The sequence below is a fragment of the Oreochromis aureus genome, linkage group 1, assembly GCF_013358895.1.
Source record: "Oreochromis aureus strain Israel breed Guangdong linkage group 1, ZZ_aureus, whole genome shotgun sequence".
NCBI classification, from domain to species: domain Eukaryota; kingdom Metazoa; phylum Chordata; class Actinopteri; order Cichliformes; family Cichlidae; genus Oreochromis; species Oreochromis aureus.
The window spans coordinates 30,141,629-30,165,144 of NC_052942.1; the positions used below are offsets into that span (position 1 = coordinate 30,141,629).

The following is a 23,516-nucleotide window of genomic DNA, read 5'->3' on the forward strand; positions in this document are numbered from 1 at the left end:
GGAATCTGAGAACAATATCTGCATTTTGCTAAGTTTCCAGAATGAATAATATGTTTACCTGAAATTTGCCAGCAGCTTTGAGGTATATTTTTATTGCTCAGTCAGCTCAGGGTTATAAATAAATCAGGTGCCAGAGGTATGACATAAGAGAGAGTTGAATGCACCGCAGTTTCCATTTAAATCAACCTTTTACTAAGTTTTTTCGAGGCTAAATGCAGCCCTGATATCATTCCATGTCCAAGATTGCCTATGAGACACATCTACTGTCAAACTATATCTACCTCAATATGTAATGTTCACATTTAACATCAAAACATTTGACTTGGGAATAAAATGTAAGCAGGTAAGATATGGACGAGCAGATGTGGAAGTGCTTTGACTCGTAAGACTAGACCATATACAAAAGATGCACCAGGTTAGGAAAGTGAAGCTAACGTGAAAGTGCCTCATAAAGCCCTTTCCACTAGTGCCTCAGCTCAGCTCAGCTTGCCATTAGTCAGATTTTAGGCTTTTCCATCAGGTGGTAGAGTCTGATACCAGGTACTTTTTAGTACCTGCTCGGTCAGGATCCTAAGTGAGCTGAGTCGATCTGAAAATGTGACATCAACAGACTGCATGTCACCGATTGGCCAGCCAATGGCATCATTCCACAAGTCATGAGACTGACTCCTTTAGAAAAATGAAAACCTAACAATGAGGGAAGTGGCTACACAAAAACCAACACAATGGTCCCTGAGTCTGACAAAAAGCCATAGCAGCAGGTATACCATTGCCTTATCGCCTTCCATTGTTGTGTTGTGGTTGTGTCAAATAATACTCACATCACGGGACTTTCAGCCGCATGGCTATAACAACCCCACGAACATTAGGTGGTACTTAATGTAATGCAAAATGACAGAAACCGAGAGTAGAGTCAAGTAGATACTAGCTGAAAAGAGGCAATAGTGAACTTCCACTGAGGCTCTCTAGAAGTTGGTACATTTCCGTAGACACTATATTCAAGAAATGGAAAAAATGGATTTAGCCACCATGACATAACTTTACTAATTTGTCGCACTGAATTCAATTTTGATGTCTTTTTTTTAACTAGATGTCACAAGACAAAGTGTACAATATGTGAATGAGAACTTGCTGAAGCTGCTGATTGTACCCCGCTTTATCAGCAGATTTACACTAAATGGGACCGTAATTTATCAATTCAGCCTGATGTTATAGAGGCAAAGAATTAAAATTAGCGATTCAGCCCATAAACCTATCAGAAAAATATTTACTGAGATCATATTTAAAGTGACATTTTTCATAGACTTCCATTCAGTCTGGCTTTTTTTCCACCAGAGGAATTACCCCCTGTTGGCCATGAGAAGGACTGCAGTTTCTTCTTCTTCTTTTTTTCAACCCTTTTTAAAGGCTGTGTCCTTTTATAATCTTAAAACTAAAAGGCACTGGAAGAGAAAAGGCAATTTTTAAATGGACGCAACCCACATACTCAACTCTGCTTCTCAACCTACAAATGCATTTTCCTTACAAATGTAGCATCATTTAAGGGGAAATAAACAGGCTTTCCTACGGTATAAGATTTTTTTCTAAAGAAGCATTTTTAAAACTTCAACCCTGTGAGGTTGTGTCATGTCTTCACTGCTACGTTTCACTGAGAGGAGTTTATTTTAACAAAAAGCTTATAGATATTTATGTGGCTGAACAGCTCAAACTGATGGGCTCTGTTTCCATGGCAATGTCTCACTTAAAGCCCATCGCAGGTCATGGCAAGGAGAAGAGGTGACAGCAATTTATTAAACCACCACAAACGTTCTCTTTATCCATTCCAGTCTGAGCAAAACACAAAAGGAATGAGCGATGGCACCATAATCAAAGATCCATTACATGTAGGGACTGAACACTGTGATATAGGGTAAGGGCAGATTTTACTTGTCTGTTATCATTTGATGAATTTGCTAAAACTGCCAATGTCAAGTTGAATATTTTGCTTTATTATGGGTGATAAAACTTTTCACCACATAGGCAAGGAAAACACCCCAAAATGGACTGAAGTGGGTGGAAAAATGCTTATCTCTAAAAACATGTGGCTTTATTATATCTAATGACAAATATAAGAGGGATAAGTAGTAAGAAAAGTGTGATTACTATTTATGCCAGCAAGTATTACAGAAAAGACTCATTATTATTTTAATGTTTTTATTAAACAATTTTTTTTTATAATCTTTATAATTAGTCTGTAATTGCTTTAAATAACAGACTATCTTCTGCCACAGCAGGAGGGGTTAAAACGCAAGTCTAATTGTTGCTGTACCGGACACAATGTTGAATCCTGTGATATTAAGCCCATCATTATCGCCATGACATTTTCAGTCCACTAATCTATTTGAAAGGGACTGGCAAAACAATACACGGTGCCCTTCCTTTCTGATGTGCTCATGTTTATGTCGCAGGATCTGTTGTGTTTAAATGGATTCACCTTGTGTAAGTGTTGTCCAGATCACCAAGAGGAAGGAAGGAAGGGAACATACTGACCCAAACATGTTGTTTTGTGACCCACCGGTCTTCTTGTTTTATTCATCACAAGCTCACTAAGGGAAGTTAATACTCTGAATACATGATCAGTTGTCTTTTTAAGCTTTAAAAAAAAGAGAATTTTTGAACTGTATCTAAACTGCTTTGATGAAAAACAAGAGTTTATGTAAGGTAACGTTAAAGAGTGTCTGCAAAGAAAGTGTGTTTAATGATGTAACAAAACCCTTACCATGTACATAACTGTATCTTCTTAATCTTATGGGCTATGGATGTGTCTATCTAGCTACTATTAAACTGTTAATCTCATGTTAATTCTCATCATTTCTTAAGTTAAATATTTGTTGCTTTTAATTTCTCTCAAAGGTTTGAAATTTATAGTAGAGATGGACTGAAATCAGAATGCAGTTAAAACTAGGAGCAGAACTCCTCATCCCTAGCAAACATCACACACTGCTCTTCAACTGGCTTACAGTGTATTATCTCTAAAATATGCTGGTGTCACAGGTGTCACGGGTGTCAAAGAAACTCTTCAGAACTGAGGTAATGTATGAATGCAAAAAAATACTAAGAGGTATTTGTAGGCAACCTGCTACAGACTCCAGAGACTGTAGTACAGGGTCTACAGGCTGTAGCCTCTTCAGCTCCCTGACTATCCTCAAGTGACACAAACGTAATCCCACATCTGTGGAAAGACCACAGACTGTTTATAAAAAATGGACACCGAGATGGCACCTGTTGAGTAGTGAAGTCCTGTTTTTTGCATCTGATATAACAAATGTGATCAGATCTGACAGTTAATCAAAGGACTTCTTACTAAGTATATTCTCAGTATTTTCTCCTGTCTGACTATAATAAGGACTTCGGTTTGCAACATTCTAGTCAGTATGACTTAAAACTAGTGACTAAGCCGTAAAGTCATCAATAAACTGTTTACTGGGTACACAGAGAAGGAAGCCAAGCTTCATTTGCTCTAGACTTCTATTGAACATAAGCTTATTTTGCAGCAAGGCAACTAAACCATGATTTCCATAAGCTCATTGGCATCAACTTGTGGCACTGCTGAGGTGTTATTGAAGCCCACATTTCTTTGATAACAGCCTTCAGTTCATGTGTACTTTTGGGTGAGTGTTTCTCACTTTCCTCATGTTGGCTTGCTAATCAATCAAAGTAACAACAAGATCAGTAAACCATTTGGTAATAGTTTTGGCTCTGCAGGCAGATGCTAAGTCCTGTTGGAAAAAGAAATTGGCATCTCCATAAGGTTTGTCAACAGATGGAAGCATGAGATGGTCTGATTGATCTGTTGACTTTTAACTTGATAAATCACAGTGAACCAACCACTGCCTGCACCAACAGATAACACAGCACTCCAAATCATCCTTGACTGCATAAACTTCATACCAGACTTCAAACACCTTAGATTATGTGCCTCTCCACTCTTCCCCCAGACTCTAGAAACTTGATTTCCAAATGAAATGTTGAATTCACTGTCTCTGAAAAGAGGACTTTGGACAACTGAGCAACAGCTCAGCACGTTTTATCCCATGTAAGTAATGAGTTGATGCACAGTTGTAGCTCCTTTCATGATGACATCTGTGGGTGGTGGCTCTTGATGTGCTGACACCAGCCTCAGTCCACTCCCTATGAAGCTCATCCAAGGTCTTGAATCGACATTTCTTGACAGTCTTGTGAAGGCTGCTGTGATCCCCGCTGCCCTGTGCATCCTTTTCTACCATATTTTCCCTTCCAGTCAACTATTTAATATGCTTTGTACTTTCCTTGCAGGGAAAAGATGCCTATTATGTGGCTTAATTCAATTCAATTTCATTTATATAGCACCAAATCACAAAAACAGTTGCCTCCAGGCAACAACCTGCATGGACAGTTAGGTGTTGATGATCCTCACAGACTCATCACATCTATTCTAGTGGAGCCTGAGAGGATCTATTGGGAAGAAAGTATTAACAAAATTCCCTTTCTGAGAGTATGTCCATCCAGAAAATGCTCTCCTTTTGTTTTTATGGCCTTCAGTTCTTCTTGTTACGGCACTTTCCATCTCAGTGTGCTCAGGGTCAAAACACAAACTTAACATACCTAAAACCCTGAAGCTTCACTAACATCCTTGAAAACACCATGGTAATCTGGCTGTTAGTCCAGAAGGATGACACTGACATTTTCATCTCAGACAAAAGTGACAAAAAACATGAAATCATGTTGGCATTTTCTCAGTATAACTAAAAAAAGGGTTTAGATGAGCAGTAAATCTCTTTGAATGTCAGGTATTTGTTCAACATAACTTCTGCTGTTTGTTCAAATGTTGTTAGTCTAATTTTATTTAAAAAAAAAAGAAAAAAAGGCAAACAGAGGGATGGTAAATGGTTTGGTCACCATCGCCGCACTGCAAATGAGTCTGAATTAATCTGAATCTCATGACACCCCAAATATTTCACCTTTAAAGTGTGTGTGCAGGCAGGCTGGGGTACTTGCATGGGTAAAGTCTATTTACATGCAAATAGACTTCCAGTGAAATATTTATGTATATATAAATAGAAATTCATGCTGTGGCTGCTTAAATCTGAAATATTTTACACTCAAAACGCACTGAGAGCAACATCACACACAGTCATTACCTAAAGCAGCGGTGCAGTAGCCATGCAGTAACTGAGAGAGTGTTTTTTTTAAAGTGACAGATTCAAAATAAACACCTCGGGCCACAGTTGCAGCTGCTGGCTTCTCAGTCAGGGTCAGACGAAGGAAGCAGCTGCAGTGTTTATCTTTTTTTTTTTAGATGCTGCTGAGCTCCAGGGATAAGAGAGGAAGTCTCCATGTACACCTGTAAATCCATTTCCATGTGGTTCATTTTTCCAACAAACAGGAAAAGCACATTAAGCCATTAAGTTATCATTGCCTGCAAAAAAACAAACAAAAAAACAAACATGCTGTTGATGTTGTGATAACAAATGAAAGCAAATTCATATCAAATCCCATCATAAAAACTGGAACCTTGAGGGAAATCTTACGAAAGCTGCTAGATACTGCCGACATGATCTGCCCTCAAACTAGCCATCCATCTGTCTTCAAGCTCTAGTACTGTTTTTATTCAGCTGGTTTTAAAGGTTTAAGATTCACGTGGCAAAGGCAGATGTGTTTGAGATATCTGGTTCCACAAGCACTTGACTGTATCTTAGACAAGCACTGACACTGTTATTAGCTAACTGGTGCTGAGGGATACGATGTAACAGGATAGATCACCATTAAAAACGGAGAGGAAAAACTGAGGGCTGTTTTTCTATGTAAATGGTAAATGGACTAGTGCTAGTGCTAGTACATAGTGCTTTTCTTGTTGCTACTGAAAAATGTTTATACCCCTGAAGTTCCAAAGGTCCACTAACTGACTACTTCAAAACAAAAAAACTAAATTACCAGGAAGATATAATCCCAGATGAACGTGTCATTCAAACAATATACAATAAAAAAAAAAGATAGGCTGCTTCTATTCATTTTATTAATCATATATGTGTGTTGCTTTAGTTTTAAAGTAGTGAGATGTGCATATGCGGTCCCCAAAGAGAAGGAAGTTTTGAATACAACCTTTAGATTTAACTTCAAACACACTGCCAGCAGCTATAACTATTAGTTTACTGGGCTGAAAATAAATGATAGCAACCAAAAGGATGAATACATCAAAACCTCATAGAACCAAACTGCAGCTTTTGAGTATAACTATAGTCATACAGTGATATCACCTAATGCTGAAACTTTTCAGCTGGGATGAAATTTATCCACAAAACATATGCAAACATACATAAATCTAAGATCTTAAATAAACACATGCTGAACATGATTGAAGGTTAATTACATCCCTATTTAAATAAAAATCACACTGACTCATTCTTGAGGTGCAAACTGGTACTAGAGTCTGATCTTAGTCCAACTTCTGATGATATCTATAAAACCCAGGAAACAGGTGCTTTGGACAGAAATTGATAGCTGTTTTTCTTTGCCTTTGGTTACAGTAGAAACAAAGAGGCAAATTTACAAGAAAACAATTGTCAAATTTACATGAAAAAAACCCCCATAATTGTGAGAAAATTTTAAAATATATGAGAAAACAGAGAAACTGACGTGAAAAAAGGCAATTTACCAGAAAAATCTGAAAAAAATGCTAATTTATGCAGAAGAATGCAAGATTACAAGAAAAAAATGCTAATTTATGAGAAAAAAATGGACAAATTCATTTAAAAATGGCATATTTATGAGTAGAAAAAAGTTGGGTACAAGGAAAGGGTAAGAAAAAAAGGGAATAATAATAAAAAATAGAATAATTGCATATTAACAAGAGAACAAAAGCAAACTGATAAGAAAATATGTCACATTTATGAGAAAATATCTGGTAAAAATACAAGAAGGAAGTTGTCTTTTCTTAACTTTGGAAGACTTAGAGCTCTATTTTAAACACTAGCCTTTATTATAATTTATCTGTCACTTATTATTTAAGTGAAAGAAGCTTAACTTAAACGTCTCCAAAGTTACACCGTGCTAAAATCGTGGTTAGTACGAGGAGTGTGTCTGTGTGTGTGTGTGTGTGTGTGCGCGCGCGCCATATGTGTTGTTCTGACGCTTTGAGGTGAAACAGAAACTCGCGGCTCAGCAGGTTTATGTCACAAGCCGATACAGGAAGTCCCCCAGCAGCTACTAGCCAGCTAAACCACAGCCATGATGGAACACTTTATCGAGTAGAAAGTGTCCTCGTGCCATAAAGAAGTGAATTCATGTTGTCTGGATAGTTAAAAACGAGTGGTAACAACAAGATGGAAGGAACTGTCGGAGTCGTATTTTTGTCGCTCCTTTGTTTAGCGTCGGAGGTAAGTTGGTGAATGTTGATAACTAGCTGTTGACGGGCCTGATAGCCAAACTTACCGACGAAAAAAACGGTCAGCTGTGACTGTTAACGTTTTGAATAAATGTTGAGCATGTAGTCGGTAGACAGTGTTAGTCTCTGTATCTCAGGGATTGTGTTTTCTTGTAATACAACTGTTCAAACTGGGGTTAATTGTTAGCTCTCGTGTTCATTTCAGTTAGCCTCAGTGCGCTACGACACGGAAAACTGTTTTACTGCTCTGCTGTTACGGTAGGGTTGTTTTAAAGAAAGCTGAAATGAAGATGGATATAACTGTGCTGGCCGTTTTAATCTAATTTGACCGAAACCATGAAACTTGAAGACGGTGATTTCCACGACGTCACCAACAAGGAAGTGTTTATCTGTTTACGTTTGGGCGAGCAGATCACAGCACGAGTGTTTATGAGGGACTCTAAAGCTATACTAAAGCTGACAGGTGGCATGAAACTTTGAGATATCTGAGAGTACAAAATAAAGTTTACGGATTACTATGACAGCGAATTGGAGCCGTTGGAGGATAACGAAATAAAATAAAGTGATTAATAAGTGGCTGTATGAGAAAATGTATGAGAAAAAAACTTTCTGATAAATAAAATGTCAAATTTATGGGAAAAATGACAAAAATTTTGTGGAAAAAAAGAACAGAAAATATGAGAATTAAACTGGTCACTTTATAAGAGGAAAAGTGGCAGATTTACAAGAAAAGCTGGCAAGTTTTCCTTCAGTCATGTGTCCTATATAATATTAAAATATTTGTATATCCTAACATACATTCCCTGGGCTTGCTGTTGAGATTTGATGGTGATAGTGTTGGAATTTATTTTAATTAACCCAGTGACTTTTAATTAATTATCCTATTTCATTAATAGGATGCTGTAACATAAACTAACCCGATAAGCATTAGGAGATTTATAGTATCATCTAGTAGCTTGTAGATCTCAACTCAGATGATGAAAGCGTTGATGGGGTTTTTTTTTGTCTTTGTTAGTTCGGAAATGGAAAAGTGATGAACAAGATCCATTAGCTGGAAAAAAAAAAATGTTGTTCTTAACTCTCCAAATGCATCTGTGTAGGCAAAAGCTTGAAGTACTCTTTATAAAAAATAGATTATTGCACTTATGAATAGTTCAGAGCATAATGTGATTTTGATACCGTTTTATACCATATTTTGTATTTATTTGTATTTGTCCCTTAACTCAGTGTGAATGATTTATGACAAGGTACTCAATGAGCCTTAAGTGTGTTGAACATGGATACCATTTTACTGTCAAAGCAGGGCTGGGTTCAGATATTTTCCATATGTAGCGTATCAAAGGGGTACTATTTCTTTCTCAATAGATAAATGGCCAAGAAGCGATCTTGCATATTTCAAATGGAGATACTGAGAGGGAGTTCTGCATTGTTCACAATCACTCTTGGACCCCACTGGCACAGTCACTGGATTCTGCAGTAAGTTTTTCTATTTTACAGCTCTTTTTGTTTGTGACACCTTTCCAATCACTGTCTTACTGTAAGTGTTAACTGACTTTTCCAGACGGAGTACCAGTTGGTGAATATGACCTCCTCTCTGCTGTGTGACAGCTCAGAGATCCTTCCATCTTCAGTAAAGGGCAAAGCTCTGGTGGTGATGAGGGGCAACTGTGATTTCAGCCAGAAGGCTCTTATCGCTCAGAGATTTGGAGCGACGACTTTGCTCATTGCCAGCAATGAAACGCTGGTAAGATGTTAGATTGATTAAGCTGATTTGAGATCTTCCTTTAATTTTTTTTTATGGTTAGTTATTATTTCCTCTTTGCTGCTTATGGGTGATCAGAGAAGTGCGATAGACAAAGGCGTGATTCAGGAAATGAGGAAATGATACAGATGTGGTGTTTATGTGGGGATTTCCATCTAAAATGCTTTATTGCCTTGTAAAATAGTTTGGTGTCAATGTAATTCATTCATCTGTTAACTAGACAATTTGAAATTTTATTGATTACTTTTAAATGATGACATGAATCTGCTTTATGTCTTTACAAACAGATACCTCATATTAGAGTTGCTGTTACACGGCCAACACCCAAGAGCATACACGTGTTGTTCACTTAAATTTAACTGAAGTCAAATTTTATTAACATTCATTTAATCAGGAGGTCCCAGTGAGATCAAATCCCTTTCACACGCAGGACCTGCCCAAATTTGCAGCCATACAGATTTAAAATATGTAAAAAATGCAGTGTAAAAACCAGAAGAACAGCCCTGTTTTCTTTTACTAAATACCTTGTAATGCTTTCATATTTAACAATAGATGTTATACTATATTTATGTTTAGATCTTTCTGCAAATGTCCAAGGTGACTAGTAAGAAAATCCTGCTTTTCCTAGATCTGACAGACAGAAGTAAACTGTAAGCTTACCCAGTATTGCTTTATTGAAAAATATATGCCGGTGTTGCATCCTGTGATCGGTGATTGCCAATCCACCAAATCATAAAGAGTGCATTGAGTCTCAAGACCACCAGTACACATCTGTCCTGTACCTCTGTCCCTGCGCAAACACTTTCACAACAAAAGCAAGCGGTAAAACTGATACCCCTACCACCTCACAAAAAATTACATTCTATTCAGTTTAATTGATCTAGAGTCAATTTATTAAAAAAATTGTCTCATCTCGAAGTGTTTTTTGTTTTTGTTTTATTGTTGCTCTATTATACTTGAAAAATTCCCAAATCACTGATTATATTTATAAAAATCTCTTCAGATAACCCCATCAGCCAACGAGTCGGAGTACGCAAAGGTCAATATTTCTCTCGCTCTCATGAGGCACAGGGATTTCCTGGAAGCTTGGAAGGTCAGAGAGCTTTTTATTTTTAATAAATCCTTTAATATTTCTTGTTTAAATCTGATGACAATTTTAACTCTTTGCATGCATCCTCAGGTGTTCGGGACTCAGATGCAGGTGAAGCTGTATGCTCCACCTTACACAAAGATCGATCCAAGCATTGCAGTCATCCTGCTGATTTCCATCGGCACAGTTATTTTGGGCGGCTACTGGAGCGGGGAGTGTGAGAGGTGAGATTTTTCAGTATTATACAGCTGTGAGCTGAAAACTCGTGTCTGTAATGGTGTCTCATTAAAAATAAACCAAACATAGCAGAAAATTTCATATGCAGTCAAAATATCATTGATTAACTGTGTAATGTCAATTGGTGATAACGATGTGAGCAAGTGACATTTGAATGTACTCTCGCTGAGATCATATGTATTGCATTGCTTCACATTTCATTCTACCTGATGTTGTTTTGTTTCTTCAAATTCAAACACAGTTCAAAGAGGGTTTTTTGTGTTTGTGTGTTTCAGGGAACGGTTGAATAGCGGTGCGACTGGAGGAGGAAGAGGAGGCGGAGAAAGCAAAGCAGACAGTGGAGAGCTTTCACTGTACTCTCCTCTCAAAGTGGTTATCTTTGTTGCCTTGATGTGCGGGATGCTCGTCCTCATGTACTTCTTCTACAAAGTTCTTGGTTAGGGTTTTTTGTTGTTTAAAAAAAAAAAAAAATCAGTTCCTGGTTGTTTAACAGAGTAATTTTACCTCAAGTTTTGGTGATATGATCTATTTATTTATTTTTCTCCAGTTTACATCATTATTGCTATCTTCTGCCTGGCATCTGCCTCTGCGCTCTATAGCTGTTTTGATGCAGTGATGGACAAAATCGGTTGCGGCACTTTAAGGTATGAGCCTCAGACTTTGGAACCACATTAAATATACACCACTTCATTGTAGTTAAAACATTAAATAGATATCTGACCTTTAGAGAGAGTTTTTACTATTGACTAGTTCCTGGCGACTAATTTTGAGTGAGATATTATTTTGTCTGTATTGACAAACCTGGGGAAATTACTGTGTTAAAGTGACGAAAAGATTTAAAAAAAAAAAAAACGTATAGCGAATTGGTTGAATGTACGGTAGGTCAGTAAAATGAGGAGCTTAGCCGTGTAAAAGTTAAAAATGAATTGTGAATTTCTCCGGAAGTCACAGAGGGGGGATGCTGTGGTTGAGTGAGTGGTTCACACAAATGGTGAGGTACAATAATCTAGGCAGGAGGGGGAAATTAAGTACTGCAAGTTCCAAGTGATTCATGGATAGTAAAGGTCTGATTTTTGATGTGTTACTAAGATTAACATTTTTTTTTTTTTTTTTTTTTTACTGTTTTTATATTAAAAAGACCAGTGGTTGCTTGAAAAGCTTCAAACAAACATCAGCGTCTCGGTGAATGTGTGCAGGCATTTTACTTGTTTTGTTTTTGTTTCAATGTGGCTCTGTGTCTTTTTCCAGTTTCTCTGTCCGGAATTGGAACTTTTCAGTGAGGTCTCTCTTGTTGGCTGCTGTGTGCATTAGCATTGCGGTGGTCTGGGGAGTGTACAGAAATGAAGACAGGTACACATTCACAGTCCTTCTGTCTGCTTTGTTCTCAGTTTTCAGACATGGTTACACCACTGTGGCAGGGAATTATTTTGGTGGTGAATTTCTACAACATTGTAGGTTAAAATTACCCAGAACATTGTAGAAATGTTTATGAGACAGTTTATCCTGAAATTGCTACATTTAAAGTAATGAAAACCCTGAAGTCAAAGAGGTCTTTATGTCTCGCAGATGGATCTGGATTCTGCAGGACCTCCTTGGTATTGCTTTCTGCCTCAACTTCATGAAGACAATTTCACTGTCCAATTTCAAGGTATTTTTTCTTGTACAATGAATACTTGCACTGTAATTGTTCTATTTATACAAATATATATTTGTTGATATTTATCAACACTTCCTGTAAGAATGTCAGGCAGTGCTCCATTCCTAAGAATTTTTGTTTTTTCCAGCCTTTGATTTGTGATTAAAAATGTTATAATTCCTGATCTCACAAAGCGTCTAGCAGATTTCCTCACATGGATTGTTGAGCGTGCTTTAAGCCATGTAATTGGTGATAATTTTTTCTTTCCAATCTCTCAAAGATCTGTGTGATTCTGCTGAGCCTCCTGCTTGTATATGATGTCTTCTTTGTTTTCATCACTCCTTTCTTCACTAAGGTATGTTTATCTTTATTTTTGTTTTTGATCTGTATCTTGTTGCTACAGCAGTAATGTTGTTACATGAACTGCTATTGATTTAAAAAAAACTAAGTTTTTGCTATTTCTCTGCATTTGCTGCTCTTATTGCCTCAAGGTCTGACACATTTGAGAATCCACTCATCAAATATTAGTTATACACTGAATTAGTTATTATTTTTTCATATGAAGTGAACCCTGCACACAAATTGATATGCACACCTTGGATGTTTTTGTCTATCAGCAAGTTCGTGCACAAACTACAAAAATATTGGCCCTAATTTAATAAAATTTAATGTAGATGTGTAGCATGGAAAAGGGAATAATACATTCTTATAATTGAACCTTTATTTAACCAGGAGCGTATGAGCTGAGAAAGCCAAAAGTAAGCTTACTAATAAAACAAACAAGAAATTCCACAAAATAAGTTTATACATATAAAAAAAGTCAGATGCAGAAACATCTAAAAACATCAGAGCTAAAAACACTTAAAAGGTCAGAACAGAGTCGTCTCAGGCAAAGAAGGAGCCATAAGGTTTAGATATAACATTGGCAGCCACAAGACCACTTAAAAATGACTTAAATGTATTTAGTTTGACTGCCTCTGTGAAATTCTGTTGTGGATCTGATCTGAGGCAGAAGGAGCTGTGAATTTCAACTGTACTGAATTGAGTACAGCCTTTAAGAATAGACAGACAGAATAAGAGCTTACTCACACTATGGGAACTATACCACATCCATTTAAACGGCAAAGTCTGGTTAGATCACTGGATGCCATGCCTGGATATAGATAAGTGAATCTTTACGGTTCAGGAAAGCTTGAGCACAGTAGTGTGAGTGGTCCACAGGCCTGAGCATAGATTTTCACTTTTTCCTCAATGACAAACTGACTGGGGATGTCGAACAGTCGTGCTCAGGCGAGGCAACTATGTCTAGTGCGAGTACACTCAGTCTAAATTTTGGTTTGAATCTGGATCACTTAAACAACATGAGATGAGGCATTAGCTTGGCAGACAACTTGTGCACTCTCTGAGGGCCTTTCTAACTGAGGACTAACTGATTGTAACTGATTTTTTTGCTCTGGTGTTTTAGTATGATGTGATTTCATTTTCATTAAGTAATTTGATATGAATGCTTGGCATCTCTCCCTCTGTCACAGAATGGAGTTAGCATCATGGTGCAGGTTGCCCTGGGCCCAGATGCATCTGGAGAGAAGGTAAGCTTCCTGCATTGTTTCCTATCTTGAAGGGAAACTCCACCAAACTGTTTTTAGTGCTATTGTTAATTTGGAAAAAAACCCCAATTTTTTCTTTACACCTGCAGCAGGCTTTATCCATATCCAAGTCTGGCTGTACTGATGTGAATGCAAAATCTCTTAAACATTATGAGAGAATTTCTTCAAATTTGGCATAAACATTCACCCCCCCCCACTTTTTTTTTTTTTTTTTTGCGCCAGAAAGATTAGAATGTCACTTAGAATTCACAGATACAGTACTGTGCAAAAGTGTTGAGTACACTTTATTTTTTTTATATTTCCCATCCATGGAGCCAGACTTGTCTTTTAAACTGGTCTTGAGCAAAAGTTCTCCAGGATTTCTAAAGGTCTGCCAAGTTTTTCTTTGGCCATTGGCTGCTTTTTCACTCGTTTTCAGAGGAATGTTTATTAGGCCACTTAACACTGACCGATGAATAATTCAAAGCTAAAAAAAGATGCCTAACTCAAAAGATGAACCTCTGTTGTGTCTGCACTTAACAGACAGCTTAGAAAAAAAGGCTGTTGGAAATGAAGTTATTAGCTAAAAACCATATCTTAGCATGGTGTGCAGAGCGTCCTTAAAAAAATTAAGGAAGCTGAACAAGTAGAGAAGAAAAGAAGAAGTAACAGACCAAAAATATCTACCCACATCAGATACGGTAACTGTCTAGAAGCAATTCTTAAGAAATGGGAGAAAATAAGACGAAGCTGAGGTATGCCAAATTCACAAGTGCTGGACTGAAAATCATTGGCAACAGGTCTCATTGGGTGTTGAATCCAAATTATCAAAATGTACAAAGGAGGTCAGGAGGGAGGCACAATAGTGAATGTCTACAGCCATCTGTAAAAGACAGTAGAGGTTCTGTCAGAGTTTGGGGCTGGAGCAGCTTCATATTTCAGCACGAGAATGATCCCAGCAAACACACTTCCAATACAGTAAAAGCATATCTGGATAGAAAAACACACAATGGAACACTATCAGTCATTGATTGGTGTCCCCAGAGCCCAGACCTCAAAATTATTGAAGTAGTGTGGGATCATCTTAACAGAGAACACAACAAAAGGCAGCCAATACCCAAAGAAAAGTTTTTTGTCTTGTTCAAGAAGAAGAGTCCTTGTTCAACCATCATGGAATCACTACAACCATATTTTTCCATTTTCCTCGCAAAATATGAGTTACATGAGGGGTAACTCAAGACTTTTTCACACTACTGTATACATAAAAATTCACAGCCTAATTAAGGCAACATTTTATGTCTAATGGACAAACTAATCTGCAGTGCAACTCTTCTTTTAATACTCAGATTCAGGCTTATAAATTTGGGTTCAGGAAGTGGGTTTAAAAAAAAAAAAAAAAAAAAAAAAAAAGAATCACTCTTTACCAGAGTCACAAACGGAGCACTATAAAATGAGATTGGTGGAACTCCCTTACAGGTTTGTTATGGCTTCATTAACAACCCAGCTGACATGCACTGCTTGTTGTAGATGCCCTGAGGGGAACAATAGACTAACTGTGCACTGGGGTTGGGTGGGTTCTGTCTTAGACACAAGGTAACATGGTGGCGATCCCCGCTGAACCCCAGCCTCCCTCTGAGAAAGTAAGGCTTGACTTGTTACCCATCCACTACTTTTTCCTCTGTTTTTTGTTTTTGTTTTGTTTTTGTTGTAATGATAGCTGAGGTGGGTAGAGAGGTATGGTGGCGGTTGATGTTTTAGTCTGTGAAAGAACTAATTTTACGTTTTTATTGGGTAAATGTGTACATATGTTAAAATGTGTACATATATACATATGTTGTAATGATAAAAGGTTTATATACGTGTATCAATATGCATGTCTGTCATGCATGTCCAGAAGGTGGTTAAGAGGAAATTAAAATGATTAAAAATATCTTTTTGGCACGAGTAAGATGTGTTTTTTTTTTGTTTGTTTGCAGCAAGTAATGTTCTGAGCTAGTTATGTGCACACGCATGTTTTTGTTACAGGATATTAATAAAAAGGTGCATGGTGATGGGTGCTTATTAGTTACCACATTTTCCAGCAATATTGCTTAAGAAAGATTAGAGCGGCAGTTTTACAGCTCATTAATTAATCAGGAATGCATTAATTATTTTCATACTCCTTGAGACAAATTGTTTTGTATTCTTATTGATTTGTGTAAAAATTGCCTACACACATGGTGACTAACTTTTTTTTTCTTTGGTTTTCATTTTTTAGTTTACTAAATTCCTGAGTGGGTTTGCTTGTTCTAGATTTTATTGTGGAAAAAAAATAAAATAAAAGTGGGAGGTAAGATTTAAGAAGTTCCGTTCAGGTATTACAAACCACAATACAGACAACAATAAATGATAGCAGTCATTTTGTTTAGAGCTTCGTTCTTTATGTCTACGGAGACCGGATGGATTCTGAAATATGGAAATGAAAGATTTAGCTGGAAATGTCTCTGTGTCAGAAAATACGCAAAGTAATCTACAGCAGTGTAGGAAAGTGTACCTGCTATAGGTTGGATTCAAGTAAAGCTAAGGGATGGCCGTAAGATTAGGTGGAACACAAAGACACTGAACAAGATTTCTGCTGTTGGCCTTTTTGTCATTTTTAGCATCTGTAATGCTTAATTTTCTCAGCTTCCTGTGGTGATGCGTGTCCCGCGGCTCTTAGCTTGGGCTCAGAACCTGTGTATGATGCAGTTCTCCATCCTGGGCTACGGTGACATCATTGTCCCAGGTAAGGATAAAGATGCTCTCACGGTTCACCTTTACACCACTGCTTATATGTAATTATGTGTGAGCATTTCTGTGTACAAACATTAGTTAGACATATGAAGCACGTCTTAACAATGTGTTAGATTTTGTTTTTAATACAAATAAAGTTTTTTTTAAATATCTAGTCTATTTCTTTGATTCAGAAACACAAAGAACAAAATAGGAAAACTAATTTAAAATTGCAGCTTGATAGCGAAATGTTAGGGTACTTAATAAATGAAGAGTCCATGGTTTGAGTTTAGCCAGATTCTTCTTTAGATTTCATCTGTCTTTGGTTAGTCTCTTTACATCATTAACTGTAAATAGGGGGGAAAAAATGAATGAGTCACTAACCCATACATAGAAGATTTCATACTGGATGATGTATGTGTAATGATGAGTGGCTCTCACCCTGTATTGTTGTTGGACCCACAGGTCTTTTGGTTGCCTACTGCAGCAGGTTTGATGTTTGGATCAAGAGCAAGAGGAAAGTCTACTTCATCAGTTGCTGCATAGGTATCTCACATCTGTTATCATTTTGTTGGGTCTGTCATTAATTTTCATGGATTTTAAAAAAAAACACACACACACACAGAATGTCTTGTTTAAAGTCATTGAATTTTGGGAAAAGGGGGAAAAATTCAGATTGGGGTTTGATTTTTACCAAACTCTGATCTGTTTGAGTGAATTGCTGGTTTAAAAGTACACCATTTATTTTATTTTCTTCTTTTCTTATCATATTGCATATGGTCAGTCATTTTTATTGTCAATGTTGAGATTAGACTGCCAGGACTGAACTCACGTTCTTCAGATTGAACTTCATGCAATGCCACAAAAACGCTTATGAGCTCTTTTTAGTTTTATTACTCATAAAATGTGGTCTGATCTTCATCTAAGTCAACTTGACTTAACTGATAACACGGGAACACTTGTACATTTCATGTCTTTATTACACAAACTGAGAAATCATTCACAGTGCAGGCTGGAAAAGGCAAGTGAACTCTCATCTTACGTAACTTGTAGAACCTCTTTAAGTCGCAACGGTCTCCATTGCAAAATGATGATGAGGAATTTTGGACCATTCCTCTGTACAAAACTGTTTAATTTCATCGGTAGGATTTTGTTGTTTATTTGCTTTTGTGCTTTGGGTAATTCGCTAGTTGTGTCTCCCCTCTCCTTGGCGATACAATTTTTAGCACAAGTGTAACAACTCTGTGATAAAGCCCGGGTCAGTTTTTTTTTTTCCTTTGTGTTTTTTTCCTGGATTCTTATTGCTGTCTTCTACCAATGCAAACACACTACCTCATTCACTTGGTCTCTGTTGTCTCTTTGTTATACATACATATAAATGCACACACAGCAAGTGCAAAAAATAATATTGCATAGCAGTAATCTATAATATTTAATAGCATAATAATGTCACAGTGTGAATGCATATTTCCAACATTTAGTGGTAATGTTTTTTTCAATAATGTTTACAAAAACCCCAGACTCACCCAATATCACTGCATCTTACTGGCCTTGTTCTCAGCAGAGTCAGTGACAACCTTGCTCAAATCCAAAGTCCTGTTGGTATACTCATCATGATCTCCTCTCTCCATCCTCTTTAGGGCACGACTTAAGAAAAAAAAAAAAGAAAGAAAGAAAAGAAAATTTTTGGCACACCAAACATAATTTATTGTGCCGCTGAACTGACGAAGTAGCAAACCGTGATGTTCCTTCCACCATGTTTTGCAGCTTGGATGACATTTTCATGTTGGTGTGCAATGCCTTGTACCTCCAAACAAGATTTTTTGGGGCTTAAAATGGTTCAATAGTTGGCCACAGAGCATTGTCTAAAAGTGGACTTTTGCAATCTTCATCCCACGGTCTGAAGATATGATTTTAGGTTAATGATGATCCTAAATTGGTCGTGGTGTGAATTTGAGCATGAGCCCCACAGCAAACTGACAATCTGTCGGGTCTCCAGCCCTCATGAGACCCTGAACTGGATAAGTGGAATAGAAGGTCTTTAGAAATACTTTACAGGCTTTTCCAGCTCATTACATCTCTGTAATTTATCTTTTAAAGTCCTGTGAACATTGTTGAGATTGAAGTATAATTCAAACAGAGGAAAGAAGACTTTATCACCAACCAGTCTTTGTATAACTTTATTTAAAAAAAAAAAAAATACAACCCATACTTCAAATGTCATCTTCTTAATTGGAGCACATGAGTCAAAGAGAAGTTGTTAGCACACCTACCTAGTTTTACTATTCAATACATGAATATAACTTTTATGCATTATTTTGTTTGTTACCCTTTTTATGACCTGCAAGTTCAATTCTCTGTACTTCCAAAGGGTTCACTTGTATTTAGCTGCAGTTTTACTTTTTAGTCTTCACTGACTTTTATTAGCTGATGTAGTAATAAAATTTTGTTTACAAGTGCACTGAATTAGCTTTTTATTGAGTCTCTTTTTACACTCGTCAACTGAAAGGCTGCCATATAAAGCCAGGTGTAAGCTTTATGTTTACCATATCCCTTTCCTTCTTTGTATTTCTTTTTAGCCTATTTCCTGGGAATGATACTGACATTCATCGTGATGTTGCTGTCAGGAATGGGACAGCCTGCTCTGCTCTACTTAGTGCCCTTCACTGTGATAACTTCTGCTGTGGTGGCAGGCTGCAGGGGGGAGATGAAGCAGTTCTGGGCTGGAACCACATACCAGGTGAGAGGAGGAGAGGGATGTTGGGTCTAAACTCAGACCCCGCTGTATCCAGGACTTATTCCCGTGAAAGAAAAACAAGGCAACAGTGTTCGATCATTTACTTGCGCAAGGGAGGCCTTGTTGGTATCTTAGCTCATCACGAATGACCCCAACGATGGCCTCCTCTCGCTGCCTTTTATTGAGAGACAGTTCACACAAAACACAGCAAAGCAACGCCCACATGGTTCTAAGGCATTGTATGTATATGTGTGAACTTCTGTATGTAAGTAAGAATGTGTGTGTGTGTGTGAGACCTCCTGCTGGGCAGGAAGCTTACAACACAAGAAACAGATCTTTCAGATAGGATGTATCTACAGTAAAAGATTACAGCCCCTCACCCAGAACCTCGAGAATCTGGGGAGGGGACTGTGGAATTCCTTTCATCCTACAGTTAAACAATGTAGAGATGGATGGTAAGCATAAAAATGACAAACATTTAACAATTCACTCTAACAAGGGAGAATTGTATTGGTGTTTTCCTATTATTCCAAAAAACATCATTCCTCTTGTAGCTGTCATATTTGACTGTCAATACCGGTTCATAAAAATAAACTGTCAACATTTTGCCTTTTTTAAACCCAGAGGACAGAATAAGAAGTGTAGTCACAGACTACGTGATTATTAATAATTTACCTTACTAATATGGAAACCCTGACATGCTTTAGTTGTAGGCTGTCTTTGTTTACCATAATGAAATGACAATCCTTTAAAAAAGGAGGAAAAGGGAAAGAAGATCACTGGTTAGTTTTCCTATTTGTTCCTGTGTGTTAGCTGGAGCTCTTGGAAGAAAACTTGACTGTTTGCTTGCTGGATTCTTGCAGAGCGAGTTTTTCTTGCCTGATAGCTGTTTTAAAACAAACAGAAAAATTCTGTTTGCTGTCAGTTGGAGTTCCATAGCTTGCATCATTTCTAATTTGCCTGTCAGCTGTTTTCGTATACAAGTCAGCTGTGAAAAAACTGGTCTCACCTGACACAGAAGGCTGTTCAAAACAAGTGCTTATATTATATTGAATTGCATGCTGGCCTCAAAGAATGCTGTTTATTCCAAGCTGTTTTCCCTGTTGTCTAACTGTTTCCTGACCTTAAAAATATGTGACCCCCGTTGTGACTGAGAATGGTTTTAACTGGAATAGCTTCTGGCTTAAATGTGGGGATGGCAAATGTGGAAAATAATGATGATTATCTTTGCATGGATTTTTGTAAACGCCTAATATACATTCCAAAAAACATGGATATTAGGTTAAGTCTAACTTGGGCATATTTGTAGATATGATTGTAATTGTTTATCTGTCCTTATGTGTTACCCCTGTGATAGACCTCTCCAAGGTGTTCCCCGTCCCTGACCATGAACAGGCTCCAACCATTTGGTGACCCTAAATTGGAAAAGCAACTAGGAAATGGACATGATGTCTTTAAATTCTGTTTTCCAAACATGTCACTTGGAAATGTGGAATATTGTAGCAGTCCTCAGTGTTATTCAGCTACCTCTCCTGTTAATCTCAGTGATGTTAGACTAGATGAACCACATGTCCAGGAGTTCTGATCCAACTTAAGATCCATTCTGACTAAAATCTGTAACAGCTGGAGATAGTGTACCAAGCAAAAAAGTATTTACAATATACTAGAAATGCATACTAAACAGAGAATTAAAAAGAATGACAACGGAATCAAAATTAATGAAATGTTGGAGAGCAAGAATAAATTAAGCCTGCTTTTGAAGGAACAGAAGAAATACACCAGTTAAACTGGAAAGGATAATGTAACAAAGTGTGTTTTTAGTTGAGATTTGAGTACTTAATGAGGTTGGCTCCTTGGTCTTAAATGGATCGTTTTTACAGTGAAAACCAGTCTCCTTCTTTGAACTATTAAAAGCTGTTGGTCAACTGACCTAAGCATATGGCACGGAGCATAAAATGATAACAAATCTGATAGATAAGCCGATTGTATCTTATCTAAGCTGATTGTTGCTTATAAGATGATTGTTGCTTGTGATAGACGGTACCATGCAATCACTAAATATAGAAGCAACTCAGCAGGGTTCAAGGATATTAGGAACTGGTTTTATCACTTGTTTAATGTTTGAGCTTATTAAATCAAAAGAATAAAATCAAGCATCTAAACTATACCTTTAGTTCTGAGATTACCTTTATGATACAAAGACAGCCATCAGTCAAAAATATAACTTTGAAATTTATTTCTCACACGAGAGAGGCTTATTATGTTTGAAAGGTTTAAAGAAATCCATGCAGCCAATATGAAAATATCTGTGGTTCTCACATTTGCCATCCAGACATTCAAAGTCCTCACAAAACATTAAACTTGTAACACTCTGGCAAGGCTGGGTGAATGTGTGGGCGTGTGTGTGTACGTGTGTCCATGAGCGTGAGACACGCACAAACTGTAAAAGAGAGACAATTCTGACCTGGCTTCATTTTCACCAGGTCTTGGACTCATCCAGGGAACCTTTGCTGCCAGGTGTGCTTCCCTCCAAACCCCAGACCGCTCCCCTGCATCTTTCCTGTCATTAATGTCACTTACTGCAGTGCCTTATTGTCTCTTACCAGCTTCTTTATCACCCTTTGTTTTGACATTTTAACTCCTGATTTCCAGGGTCATTTTGATATTTAAAGACAAACTACATATTAACTCTTTTAAAATTCAAATAAATTTTAGGACAGAAGTTTGAGTGTAAAATAATACATCATTTTAGCCATTAGGTGTCTCCAGTTGACTGAAAATAATCTTTGATGTGTCTAAAGTGACTCGCAGCGATATGATAAAGTGGACTTGTCTAAAAGCTTTGGCCCTGGAATGACATTAACTTATTTCCTTTTTTTTTTTTAGTTTTTTGTTTGTTTGTTTTTGTCCTTTGTCGTTTCCTTTTCCACTCTCGGCTCTCATCAGCTTTTTTTCAATGGACAGGATTTAATAACTGCCCCATCCTTCATGCAGTTCCTAATGTGTTCATGTTGCCCTTTGCACGATTTTGCTTGCAGTTAACGTGGGAGAGCTGTGGCATGATTTTTTGAATGCATTATCTCTGTTGTTTGGTATTTGTAGAACAAATCATATATGCAGCTTGCATTATAAATTCAAATGCTGTCTATGAGTCTGCCTTTCTTACTAAACTAAAAGATTATAGTGAACATTAACATGTCTTTTCTTTTCTTTAGAAAGAAGAACTGACCGATCCGTAGATGGCGAAAGATGCTGACTTACAGTGTTGAATATGGACACTCTTCTTTTTCTTTTTTAAAATCTCAATTTAATATTACATTTGCAAAGCAAGGGAACACATGTTATTGATCAAATGATCCTTCAAGCAGTACATTTTGATTGATGTGAAAGGTAAATGAATGCTGTGTAGATGCAACTGAGATATTAAAGTGATTAAAAACACATGCTTAGGGCCTGAAAGTTCTGTCAGGTTCACTTTGAGAAAAACATAATGACAACTTTGCCTTGGTGATGATTGAGAACAAGAACGCACTTTATAATATTCAGCTTGGCAGTTGTTACATCATTGGGAATGGGTTTGGGGTTTAAATTACTTGTAGCTATTTTGATAACTAGGGTTTGTGTGTAACCTGTTTGTAAGATGTGATTTCTTTCGTTGCCTTATATTAAATAAAAAAACAACAATTTCATGTTCTTGTCTGTAGCTTTCTGATTGTTAATTTGTGACTTTTAAGTGAACAAAGTCTTCCTATAGATGAAGTGCACAACAACCCCAGTTGTTTGTGTGTGTGTGTGTGTGTGGGGGGGGGGGTGGTAGGTAATAAACATATATAGGATATAAAAGTCTACATATTCTTGTTAAAATGTAACTTGTTGTTGTGGGGAAAAAAAGAAGCCAGCATATATTTCACAGGTTTTTCCCACCTTTAATATGACCTATAACCTGTACATTTCAAACAGTGCTTGGGTTGTTGTTCTGAAAGGTAAAATTCCTCTTCCACATCAGATTTTTAGCAAACAGATGATTAGAGACACGAGAAAAGAGGAGTTAAAACATGAAAAAAAACCCATAAAATCCTAGGAGGGTTTTTTTGTTTTTTGTTTTTTTTTACTGTAAAAAGCACAGACGTGTTGAGTAAATTATTTTTATAACTTTAAATGCTAATATAAATTGTACATTTTGAAAACTTATGCACACATTTTGTAAACATATACAACTATTTATCAAAAAATGCAGCCAATACACCTGGTGTTTTTGTTTTTTTTAAATTTTGTACAACCATTTAAAAATATTAGTATAACGAAAATGAGAGAA

General features: G+C 37.1%; 1 protein-coding gene across 3 annotated transcripts; it reads left to right on the top strand.

The window, feature by feature from the left end:
- Positions 1-7,163: 7,163 nt before the first annotated feature.
- On the top strand, positions 7,164-22,894 carry zgc:123258 (uncharacterized protein LOC641502 homolog). 3 transcript variants are annotated; one of them, XM_031732808.2, is made up of 17 exons: positions 7,164-7,394; positions 8,768-8,878; positions 8,964-9,146; positions 10,168-10,257; positions 10,345-10,478; positions 10,767-10,927; positions 11,039-11,135; positions 11,740-11,841; positions 12,058-12,139; positions 12,408-12,482; positions 13,660-13,716; positions 15,300-15,353; positions 16,378-16,477; positions 16,930-17,010; positions 19,044-19,204; positions 21,685-21,718; positions 22,417-22,894. In XM_031732808.2, the coding sequence occupies exons 1-17, from the start codon at positions 7,341-7,343 to the stop codon at positions 22,455-22,457; spliced, it is 1,617 nt and encodes a 538-aa protein (XP_031588668.2). In that variant the 5' UTR covers positions 7,164-7,340; the 3' UTR covers positions 22,458-22,894. The 3 variants fall into 3 exon arrangements, with proteins under 3 accessions (XP_031588668.2, XP_031588669.2, XP_031588670.2); XM_031732809.2 differs by lacking the exon at positions 21,685-21,718; XM_031732810.2 differs by lacking the exon at positions 15,300-15,353.
- Positions 22,895-23,516: the final 622 nt, after the last annotated feature.

Bases quoted from the DNA above. Each gene is read 5' to 3' on its own strand.
- zgc:123258 (XM_031732808.2), top strand. From the start codon at position 7,341: ATGGAAGGAACTGTCGGAGTCGTATTTTTGTCGCTCCTTTGTTTAGCG. The intron at 10,928-11,038 runs GTTAGGGTTTTT...ATTTTTCTCCAG, and splicing joins CTTCTTCTACAAAGTTCTTG to TTTACATCATTATTGCTATC. The intron at 12,483-13,659 runs GTATGTTTATCT...CCTCTGTCACAG, and splicing joins TCACTCCTTTCTTCACTAAG to AATGGAGTTAGCATCATGGT.